The sequence below is a fragment of the Zea mays genome, chromosome 8 (genome assembly GCF_902167145.1).
Source record: "Zea mays cultivar B73 chromosome 8, Zm-B73-REFERENCE-NAM-5.0, whole genome shotgun sequence".
NCBI lineage: Eukaryota > Viridiplantae > Streptophyta > Magnoliopsida > Poales > Poaceae > Zea > Zea mays.
The window spans coordinates 92,411,151-92,423,308 of NC_050103.1; the positions used below are offsets into that span (position 1 = coordinate 92,411,151).

Sequence of the window (12,158 nt, forward strand, 5' to 3'; positions counted from 1 at the left end):
GCTCAAGAAATTTTGGTTTGCTTCCTAATGCTACACCCAAACCTTCAAAACTCTAAAAATCACTGTTAGTTTTGTATAGTAGAGCATTAGCAATTATCTATTAAAAAGTTTCCAAAAACCCAGTTTAAACAAGGGCATTGTGAAGCTAGGTAAGTCCTACTAGGAGCAATAACTTTGAGTGGAAGGGAAATATGCTATATGTCATTTCTAACTTAGTTTTGGTGATTAATGACCAACACAACCCCAAATACTAACTAGTTTGATGAGTGTGTACTTGCAGGTTCATAAAGACTAGATTATGGAATCCAACTCAACTTATCGCTCAAATAGAGGCAAAATAGAACAAATATTGGATGAGGTGAGTTGTGACTAGTTCACATGTTTGGATAAGTTCTAGCTGTCGTTAGGAACATTTTTTAGCATCTTAGATCCTTTGGACTAAGAGATTTTAGAAAAGGTGCATTTGGAGACGAGTTTGAGCCTAGAACATGATTTTGAGTTGGAGACAAGCAAAATGTGAGAATCCATGTGTTCGGGTGTGATAATTAGGAGTACCTAGATTATCCCTCTAAAAACGCACTCATGAGAGGTTAAGACATAGCCCCCGAAGGAAAGCAGCCGAGACACCTCTAAACCCGAGGCCCACCGCGGAGGCTTCCCTACAGACACCGAGGCCCCTCCCCGAGGGTCGCCCGCTTCAGGCAAATCTCCGCCTCGCCCAAAGTAACCACCACTCCATCCGTCTCGCCCGAGCCGATCCTAGGCAGATAGGACAAAGGCACCCAAAGGCTAGCGGGGGACACTCGCATTTAATGCGCACACCTATCCCACGCAGAGGCACATGAGCATAGTGACTACAAGACATCGGTCATATCCAGACGCAACAACATGATTACGCTCCCACCACTGTGCAAGCCACTGTTTCACACCCTTTTATCATCATAATAGAAAAGGAAAAAAAGAATGGGACACCTAATCTCAATCTCTCGCTGCCTAGATGTTTTTTTCTTGAATTCCCTATATACTATTGTCAGTTGCTTTGTTGCATCATGATTTTCATGTGTATATTTACAACGGTAAGGATTTGTTATATTCTCACTTATTTTTCAAAAAAGTGGTTTCAATTATTTAAAAAGGTGATCCAATATCTTTTAAAAAGGTTTAGCAACCTAAAAGAAGGGAAACATTAGAGAGTAAAGGTTTTGTGACTATTAATATTTATTAAGGGACTTTCTAAACATGATATTTATGGAGTTTTTTAATGGGAACTATTATTGATGCTCTTATAAGATAAGCTTAGAGCATCTCCAAAAGCTCCCAATTATATACATAAAACAATATTTTAGAGGTAAATGTGGAAAACCTCTATCCAACAAATCCTATTCTATGCTCCTAATTTTTTCGGTGCCCCAAAACCAAAGCTTTGCGGTATAGATTTAGGGTTAAGCCACTGTCGTCCCAACATGTGTTTTTTGCGGTACGTGAGGGCCTCCCACTCTCCCAGTCTGGACGGCTGGACCTCGTGGCGTCATCAACGTACGCCGTGCTCCCCTGCGACGCTCCGCGGTGCCGCACACTCCAGTTCACGTCATGCGGCAGCCAGGAGAGGTGGTCGCTCCCTTACTAGCTCAATGTCACAAGCTTCTACTGCTTCACCTCCATATTCAGTTTAAGAAAAGGTCAACCGAGCTTGATGGATTGCATTGGGATATTTTTAAGGAACTCTTGGATTTGGTATATTTTTTGAGCTTTTAGACTTTTGAGATGAGCCTAATATAGAGATATTTGGAACATAAATACTAGAAGCCGTTGGAGATGGTCTTAAAAATAGTTTTTTGTTAAATTGTCTAGAATCACAACCAAACATGTCAAGAATATGCTTGTGCACGGTGTCGACAGGGCCGACCCCAAGGGGTGCCGTGGGTGCGGCCCCACCGGACCCAAAAAATAGAGGGCCCCCTAGCCACTAGACACTAGCATTTTTTTGTTAAATCTATCTATTCTAGACACAAATACGCATAAAACGATACGCTATCGAATTATCGACTAGTCTCATTTATATTGTTAAACTAATGTCTCAATTACTTATCGAACTATTTATGGTCAACAATAACTCAAGAGAGGTTAAATGGCTTGACGATTCTATATATCGAAAAAGTTATTGGATGAGACTGATCTCGATGATATAAGCGATGACTTTGTATCACTAAATGTTAGAAGATATTTGTAATAATATTATATAACAAATAAGTATTTTTTGCTATATTTTATATCTATTATCTTATAAACTTTAAAACAATGCATAATAATTTTTATACGTTAAATATTCAGTGATATGTGTATAATTATATATATTTGTGTGTAGATGGAGTATTTATATCGAATTTCGCATTGTGCCCCTGAAAAGCCAGGAACGGCCCCGGGTGTCGATAGAAGCTAAGGCCCTCGTTTTACTAGCTACACCAGGCAAATGATTTGCATAAATAACTTAAAAATAAATAAAAGTGAAATGTAAACGGACTGTGGGCGAGCGGCCACGGTGTACCCGTGGACCCGGTCCATGTGACTCACGTCCTCGTCGACACAGTCCGGCACCTTTCCCTCGCCCTTCCTACCGTTACCCATCGGGCATCGCGCACGGCTGCCGCTTTGCGGCCCCTGCCTCTGGCAGCCTGTCGACGTCCCCGTAGGCGTCCCCTCGCCCGCCACCGTGCGCCAGCCGCCAACCCTCCCCTCGTACCCGGAGCCCCGCGCCGCTGATCCACTCCGGAACTCACCATCTATATAAACCACCACCTCCCCAGGGCCCAGGCACAAGAAACCAACACTTGAGTTCACTTCACCTCTACTACACAGGACAGCGCACACGGCACACCCCACCCACCAGGGCCACTACCAGGTCACCACTCAGGCACTCACCACCACCGCTCTCTCGGAGGCCAAATCCCCCAAGACCAAGGGAAAGGAGGGAGAGAAAGAGACCGTCCCCTCCCCTCCTTTCCTTTCGGTGAGGTGGTGAGCAATGGAGCCGGCAGCGGCGGTGGAGCGGCTGGCGCAGCGCCTGGTGCCGCCGGCGGAGCCCACCCCCACCGGCCCTCACGGCCTGTCGTGGCTGGACCGGTACCCGACGCAGATGGCGCTCATCGAGTCGCTGCACGTCTTCAAGCCCGACCCGGCGCGTGACGGGGCGAGCCCCTCGGAGACCATCGAGCGGGCCCTCGCGCGGGCGCTGGTCGACTACTACCCGCTGGCCGGCCGCCTCGCCGTTTCCGAGGGCGCCGGGGGCCTCCACGTCGACTGCAGCGCCGAGGGCGTCTGGTTTATCGAGGCCGCTGTGCGGTGCCGCCTGGAGGACGTCGACTACCTCGAGTACCCGCTCCAGATCCCCAAGGACGACCTGCTGCCGCACCCGCTGCCGAGGCCTACCCACCAGGAGGAGAGCAAGCTGATCCTACTCGTCCAGGTACGCGCACACGCACAGGCGGCCGTCCGTGGATTAATTCCATCTGCATTGTGCGGGATTGCGTTGCTTCGCCGTGGATTTGCGACTCCCAGCTCTCTCTCTCTCTCTCTCTCTCTCTCTCTCTCTCTCTCTCTCTCTCTGACCTCTCCGTGCAGGTGACAGCGTTCGAGTGCGGCGGCTTCGTGGTGGGCTTCCGGTTCAGCCACGCGGTGGCGGACGGGCTCGGCGCGGCCAAGTTCATGGGCGCGGTGGGGGAGCTGGCGCGCGGGGCGGACCGGGTCTCCGTGGCGCCCACCTGGGCCCGCGACGCCATCCCGGACCCGGCCGGCGCGCTGGTCGGCAGCCTCCCCGAGCCCACGGGCGCCAAGCGCCTCGAGTACCTGGCCGTGGACATCTCCGCTGACTACATCGACCACTTCAAGTCCCAGTTCGCGGCGGCCACGGGCGGGGGCCGCTGCTCCGCGTTCGAGGTGCTCATCGCCAAGGCGTGGCAGAGCCGCACCCGCGCGGCGGGGTTCGAGGACCCGGACACCCCCGTGCAGCTCTGCTTCGCCATGAACGCGCGGCCGCTTCTCGGCGCCCGCCTCCCGCGTGGCGGCGCCGGCTTCTACGGCAACTGCTACTACATCATGCGCGTCGCATCCACGGCCGACAAGGTGTCCTCGTCGTCCGTCGCCGACGTGGTGAAGGTCATCAGGGAGGGAAAGAAGCGGCTGCCGTCCGAGTTCGCGCGGTGGGCCGCGGGGGAGGAGGACGCCGACCCCTACCAGATCACCTCCGACTACCGGACGCTGCTGGTGTCGGACTGGACGCGGCTGGGCTTCGCGGAGGTGGACTACGGCTGGGGCCCGCCCGCCCACGTGGTGCCGCTGACGAACTTGGACTACATCGCCACGTGCATCCTCGTCAAGCCATGGGCCCACAAGCCAGGGGCGAGGCTCATCACGCAGTGCGTGACGCCCGACCGCGTCTCGCGCTTCCACGACGCCATGGTGGACATGAACTAGTGTCCCGTCGACCACACGGCCTTCGTCTCCGTCAGCCCCCCGTTTGTTCATCGGTTTCTTGATTTTTTTTCTCTCGTCTCCGTTACTGTGGTAATTAGCAGTCGGTAATTAGTAATCACGTTGCAGCCTTCTGGCGAGTGGTCAACAACAACAACAAAAATGCAAACAGTAAACTAATACGTATAGCAATAACAAAAAAGATACTAATAACAAAGGTGGTGGCGTACATACAGACAAGACAAGCAGCCAGCTAGAGCCAGGAGAGGTGAAATGAAGGACAGGAGGAGAGGTATGGCGGGACAGCTAGAATAGTTGTTGGGATTGGTATTGGATTCCTTATTTTCTTTGGGTGTATTCTCTTTTGTCGGTGCCGGGTTTTTTCTCTTTTGTGCTCCTTTCTGGTTCTTGGGGGCTTTGATTTGAAGGAAATATCAAAGCTGGACTTGGTGGGAAGCCACCAACTAGTCTGCCCCTAAATACTATAATCAGATTTTATTTGTAATATAGTAGTGTTAACTCTTTTTTTTGGGTCAAATTGTATACACATGAACTACAAGATATGTGATCTTGCAAAGAAACATAGCAGTAATGGGTACATACTGCATATTATTTTTCGCGTGAACATCTGCATGATTTATTACGGGCAATTTTTCTATCTCTATTTTTTTTTAATTTTCACTTTAATTTCGTTTATATCTTATATGTTAAATTTAGAACCGAATCAATTAAATCATGGGCGAGTCGGTTTTCTTTTTTACGTGAGATCATTTGGAGTTGGAGCCCACTCTATAAATTAGGAAGACAACTTCTAAACACAAGACAAAAAGATAATCTAGTAGGTCGTGGTGGGAGAGTTTTTTTGTTTCTCGGTAGAATCTACTAGGTCTAGGTGAGATTGCTCTCGACCTCAGGCTAACTTCATCTCTGGCATCGGCTTTACTAAGGCCCCGTTTGGTTTCATTAGCTATAGGACTAAACTTTAGTCCCTAGACTAAACTTTAGTCTCTAGCCTGTTTGGTTGTAGGGACTAATTAGATTCTAAAAACTATACAAAGTCTGAAATACCCTTGCCTTGCCGGTAACCGTTGAGAGTCTGCAGTGTATAGAGCTGTACGTATTGTCTTCAGTGTATACTAAACCCTGTTAGCTTCAGTACATTTGCATGTAGCTGTGTATAATCAGGTTAGTGATAAGGGCAGCTGAGGGAAAAAAAAGGTTTAGTCCCCTTTAGCTATCCCTTAAGGGACTAGGGACTAAATTGGTTTAGTCCCTTCTTTAGTCCTTATGTTTGGTAAATTAGAGACTAAAAGGGACTAAATTTGTCGGGGACCATAATTAGGGGTACCCCCAAGACTCCCAATCTCAGCTGGTAACCCCATCAGCACAAAGCTGCAAAGGCCTGATGGGCGCGATCAAGGTCAAGGCTCAATCCACTCAAGGGACACGATCTCGCCTCGCCCGAGCCCAGCCTCGGGCAAAGGCAGCCGACCCCGAAGGATTCACGTCTCGCCCGAGGGTCCCCTCAAGCAACGAGCGCACCTTCGACTCGTCCGAGGCCCAGCTCAGGCAGGCTTCGCGGAGAAGCAACCTTGGCCAGATCGCCACGCCAACCGACCGTATCGCAGGAGCATTTAATGCAAGGATAGACTGACACCTTATCCTGACGCGCGCTCCTAGGTCGACAGAGCCGAAGTGACCGCAGTCACTTCGCCGCTCCACTGACCGACCTGACAGGAAAACAGCATCGCCTGCCCCGCTCCGACTGCTGTGCCACTCGACAGAGTGAGGCTGACAGCAGCTAAGTCCAACCTCGGGCGCCATGGGAAGCTCCGCCTCGCCCGACCTAGGGCTCGGACTCAGCCTCGACCCCGGAAGACGGACTCCGCCTCGCCCGACCCCAGGGCTCCGACTCAGCCTTGGCCTCGGAAGACGGACTCCGCCTCGCCCGACCCCAGGGCTCGGACTCAGCCTCGACCCCAGAAGACGAACTCCGCCTCGCCCGACCCCAGGGCTCGGACTCAGCCTCGGTCTCGGAAGACGGACTGTGCCTCTCCCGACCCCAGGGCTCGGACTCGGCCTCGGAAGACGGACTCCGCCTCGCCCGACCCCAAGGCTCGGACTCAGCCTCGACCCCGGAAGACGAACTCCGCCTCGACCGACCCCAGGGCTCGGACTCAGCCTCGGCCTCGGAAGACGGACTCCGCCTCGCCCGACCCTGTCACACTCGGGTTTTAGGGGTCCAAAGCCCGGGCGCGAACATAATCACCAGGTGTGCTGGGACCAAGTCTCACACATATGATGAATCATGGCACATGATCGAATGTCACATCTTTACTATATAACAGGAGTTCTGTACAAAATAAATAAATAATTACATTATAAGGAGACAACGGTCCAGCAACCCAAAGTTGACTGGGAGACGACGGCCTAGATCTCTCTCACGAACTCATCGCAGCGTCCTCCATGCGCCTCATCCTGCGGTACCTGTTCTTGACCTGTGTGGGGGGGGGTGTGAGACAGCAAGAGTGAGCTCACATACGTTCATCGCTCAACAAGTTGTGGGGGATAATGTGCATGAACTCGCCAAAGGTGGGAGCTCACGTGAAGTGTAAGGCTTACCAAAGAGGATGGTTAGAGCTGAGCATTGCTTTTAAAGTTGGTCAAAATTTTATTAGCAATTACTAAGTATAAGTAAATACCAACCCAATTAAGTAGTTGAACAAAAGTAGTAACAACATCACCTGCGATGCAATGCATATGACAAATTGAATTTAGTTCCATAAATTAATCATCAGAGAGTCCTGAGCTGCTCATGACCGTGAGCTCGGCTAGTATACCAGTTTTACACTCTGCAGAGGTGGTACCCTTTACCCACAAGTCATGTTACCCATCTGCTAAGGGATCGCGACTTCCCATACACCTCTACCGAGGAGGCGAGGCAGGGTAACACTACGAGGCCTTTACAAAGTTCCACTAGCTTCAGAAAACCCGCTACAGTTTATAGGAAGCTCCAATGCAGGGTTCTTGTCTGACCACCATCGCAGCAAAATCAACCAAGGACCTCCCTACACTGACCACTCCCCTACTGCCCTTGCCCCTTTTGGGTTAGGTAGTCCTCCACTAGCTTTCCTAATTAATCAGCCAAGGGCGTCCATAAACCCTTGTGGTGGCACGTGTTTCTCAAGTTAAGCTCTATGTTCCAATTAACATAATGATCTTATCATGAACAGTAAATAACAATGGATAACATAAGTATAATTATGAATAATGTATCTTCATACCCAAAATCACATAAAGCACTAGCAAGTACTACCCAAAAAGTTCAGTGGTAAACAAGGTATAAAGATAGACAAACTAGGGTAACCTATTGGGTCCCATCAAAATTAACCTATGTAGATCATTTTGATTAATTAGAACATGAGTGGGTAAAAAGAAGTGATCAAGGGCACAACTTGCCTGGGACATGAGATTCCAGGTACCAACTTGCTCTTCAGATGACTCGTAACCTCACTGCTAAACGTTGCAATACAGACAAACATGTATAGGCAAAATTAACATCACACCAAACATGAGATTAAACTGCGTGTTAATAATCTACACGTCGTAACGAGATCACAGGCTCGAGAACTACTAAAATCAGAGTTACGGTTAAGGAGTTATGGTATTCGGAAGGTCTACGTGATGAAGTAATTAAAACTAGATCTTGAGTTGGTTTTATAAATATAATCTAAATAAATAATCATTTCACCTTTAATCTTAATTATAACTTGACTAGAGATTATATTTTAATCAAATTATAATTATAAGAATACTATATTAATATTAGAATAAGCTAATCCACAAAACATATATTAATCAGATTAGTTACCTAATAATAAAAGTATGGGATATCATATAATAAATATCGCTACTTCTTAGTAAATATTTATACGACGCTAACTCAATTCGAACGGATCAAATCGGAGTCAAAATGAATTAGTTACGATTTCCGAAGTTTTACGTGTTTAATATAGAATAAGCTAAGTGCATAATTTAAATATATGTTTCATAACCAAACAAGGATACAAGGTGATAAACAACATTATTATGAATTTAATGCAACTGGAATGGGTCATTTTGAAGTTAAAATGAGTTAAATATGAATTAAACTGGTTTCTAGAATTATTTCTAATCTAAAAATCGAAATCTGAATTTATTTTATAAATTACGAAGGACACAAGGGTTGCGGCTACAAATTTTACAAAACCTAGGGTCTAAATCGTGAAAAACAGGACCGATCCGTAATATTAACAGTATAAGGGTGGACAACGGGTTTATTTAAAAGAAGTCCGAGGGCTCTTTATGAATATTGCCACGACGAAGGGGTATGGGATTACCTGGATCGTTCGATCAAAGATGGAAGGCCCAGATCACATCGGGACGACATCGAACCGGTATAGGCCCACAGCCGTTGGATCCGAGATCCACGGTCGGGATTGGAAGCGCGTAGGGGTATACACGGCGCGATCCCAAGCATTCAACTAGCATCGAACGGTCGAGGCTTAATGTTTTCACGATCTAAACTTGACCGCCCCCTACTCGATCTACGATCAGGATCTAACCTGTGAAGGGCTATGGGATGGTTTAATCGGGACCGCTGGCCCCAGATCCAATGGTCAGGCGCGACCCCCTCGCTCATCTCCTTTCACGACCAGGAGCCCCAACGATGCCATACCCGGACCACGGCGAGGGCCTCCCCGGAGACATCCATCCCGGCGATCTGGTCATCATTTATCCAAAATGCAAAAAGCTACATGAAGCTACTACGACGACGATCACGAGCAGGTAGGTTTTACCGACGATCGGACCCCCCCTTCTTCTTCAGCTCTCCCCCCACCGAAATCACAGGTTGCCCAACCTAGCCCCGGAAGCATCAACAAGCGGTGAAGAGGGTACACAGAGGAAAGGATGGCTCACCGATGGTGATGGTGGGGCGAAGCGCTGCATGATTCGAGGCCGTATCCAGTCGCCACACGAACCCGCCCCGACTTGCTGACGGCGTGAGCCTGGGGATAGCCGCGAGCGGTCCGCCGCTTTTCCTCCTGTCGCCAATGGCGCTTCCAAGGAGCCAAGGGTAGATGGGGTGGGGGAAGGACGGGTACAGAACTTCGGCTTATATGCACCTTGGCGAAGTCCGTGCAGTGGAAACCAAACAGCGAGCACTGCGACGAGGATCCGCAGATCACGGACGGCAGGTCAGCGGAAGTCTAAGCTAGGAATCCGGCGCATTCAGTTGAGAAGATGACCCTGCCAAGGTGGCCCACCAGCAGTGGAACAACGACGCGAGTGTGTAAATGGGCCGGTCAAGGCCATTTTGGCCCAGTCGCAGAAGGAGGATGGGCAGGGACAGGATGGGCTGAACTGCATTCGGCCCTGGAACATGTTTTTTCTTTTCTATTTCATATTTTCAGTTTTATTCCAAGTCTCAAATTCGTAAATCGGATTTGATTCAAAGTTCAAGGTTTCCAAGATTAAATTTAATAGCAAATAACTCCAATATGATGTGCATAAATACATACCTATGTTTAGTTTTGTTTATTTTATCCAAACATTTTAAGTATTCAATGCACACACGTAAAAATGATTTCCTTGAACATATAGTCCGTTTAGAAATATGTTCATAGTTATTTAAAAGAGAAGATTTTATGGTGTATAATATTTCTTAAGGTATTTCTTAAACTTAATTCTTTTGGAGAATGTCTCTGGTCACATTATTCAACAAGAGTTGGTTTGAATTATATGAGGGTCTTTTATTTAATCTCTTATTATAAAATACTTAAATCTTGGAATACTATCTCTTAGTCTTAAAGTAGTTTTTTTATATACACATTTTGGGCGTTACAAATCCTACCCCCCTTAACAGAAATCTCGTCCTCGAGATTAGTAAGAAAGGGGATATACAAAGATTGTTTTGTAATTAAGATTCTAGATTAAGAGTTTTTTTGTCTTTAATACTAATTAGCAGATGATTAGTAAAGCACGAGTATCTTTTATGTTTAACCACACCGTTAGGTAGGATTAGAGATAGTTAGAGTAGGGATATGTTGAGTCTAGAAGAATTATGGGAAGGAAAAGACTTCGTTCCAAATGTTTAAGTCTTGATTTATCTCGAGATTCGCTTTGACTGTTATATGCTTCCTTGTCGATGTTGATCTTTTCTTCTCCGGTCTTGGTCTCATTGATTCGAGGTTAGTGTATATCATCGGAGTTGGTGGTTAAGATAGATATGGATGATATAGACTATATGTTGTAGGTCAAAAGTTTGTTTGATGTTAGGTGGGGATAGACAGATTATACAATTCGTCATGACTCTATTGGGTGGGTTAGAACATGTTCTATAGGAGTAGAGTCGCATTTACTTTACCACTATCAACTGGTGAAGTGACTTGTAGGTTAGCTCAACTTAAGGTTAGACTTCGTTAGGTTAGGTAACCTATTAGATTGGATCAGATCTAGAATAAATTGATATAACTATTCTAGACTAAATAAGATCTAAATAAATTGTTGGATTAACTCATGGTTGTTATTCTAGAGTGGGATAAATATGCTACTTAGGGCAAGATGAATCCACTAAGGTAATAAAGTATCCTTTAAGATAAGATAAATCTTTTATGCTAGATATATTTTAATTAGGATAAGTTAGGATCTTTTGAGATAAGGTGGATCTATTAAGATAAAAAAGAATTCTTAAGATAAGGGAGAACCCGTTAAGATAAGGGAGAGTCTTTTAAGATAAGATGGATCTATATAAAATTGGTACACTGTAATGGAGGGTAATCTAAGTTGTTTAGTTATCTTATGAATTCTATTTATGCCTATATGTATATGCAGATGTAATTGTGGACATTACTCCACAACTCATCACACTCAATCAAAGATCCAAAACAGACAAATACCATAAGAACAAACATTCAAGTGCATAGATACTATATAAAAAAATATAGTTTTGTTTTTGTTCCTATTAATAGGTCTCCTATTTCTAAAGGTCACTTTTAGGTACAGGATTTCAAGGTGTGAAATCCAAGTTTGTCTTTAGAAGGAAAAGGTAAGGATACTCAGAGTAAGCGGAATTAGATGATAAAATATTAAGAAAAGTTTAGAAAAGAATCAGAGTAGCAAAGGTAAGAAAGTATTGGTTGTCCAGTTCTATCTAGGTTTCGTCCTACAGTCAACATTCCTCTGATACCACTTCTGTCACACCCGGGTTTTAGGGGTCCAAAGCCCGGGCGCGAACATAATCACCAGGTGTGCTGGGACCAAGTCTCACACATATGATGAATCATGGCACAGGATCGAATGCCACATCTTTACTATATAACATGAGTTCTGTACAAAATAAATAAATAATTACATTATAAGGAGACAACGGTCCAGCAACCCAAAGTTGACTGGGATACGACGTCCTAGATCTCTCTCACAAACTCATCGCAGCGTCCTCCATGCGCCTCATCCTGCGGTACCTGTTCTTGACCTGTGGGGGGTGTGAGACAGCAAGAGTGAGCTCACATACGTTCATCGCTCAACAAGTTGTGGGGAATAATGTGCATGAACTCGCCAAAGGTGGGAGCTCACGTGAAGTGTAAGGCTTACCAAAGAGGATGGTTAGAGCTGAGCATTGCTTTTAAAGTTGGTCAAAATTTTATTAGCAA

General features: G+C 46.5%; 1 protein-coding gene across 1 annotated transcript; it reads left to right on the top strand.

The window, feature by feature from the left end:
* The first annotated feature begins 2,802 nt into the window (after window positions 1-2,802).
* Window positions 2,803-5,092, top strand: LOC103635544 (acyl transferase 7). The gene is made up of 2 exons (XM_008657973.2): window positions 2,803-3,463; window positions 3,619-5,092. The coding sequence occupies exons 1-2, from the start codon at window positions 3,023-3,025 to the stop codon at window positions 4,468-4,470; spliced, it is 1,293 nt and encodes a 430-aa protein (XP_008656195.1). The 5' UTR covers window positions 2,803-3,022; the 3' UTR covers window positions 4,471-5,092.
* The last annotated feature ends 7,066 nt before the right edge of the window (window positions 5,093-12,158 follow it).

What these genes read in the sequence shown, in the direction of transcription:
- LOC103635544 (XM_008657973.2), top strand. Translation starts at nt 3,023, where the DNA reads ATGGAGCCGGCAGCGGCGGTGGAGCGGCTGGCGCAGCGCCTGGTGCCG. An exon ending in AGCTGATCCTACTCGTCCAG is followed by an intron (nt 3,464 to 3,618) that starts GTACGCGCACAC and finishes CTCTCCGTGCAG; the next exon opens with GTGACAGCGTTCGAGTGCGG.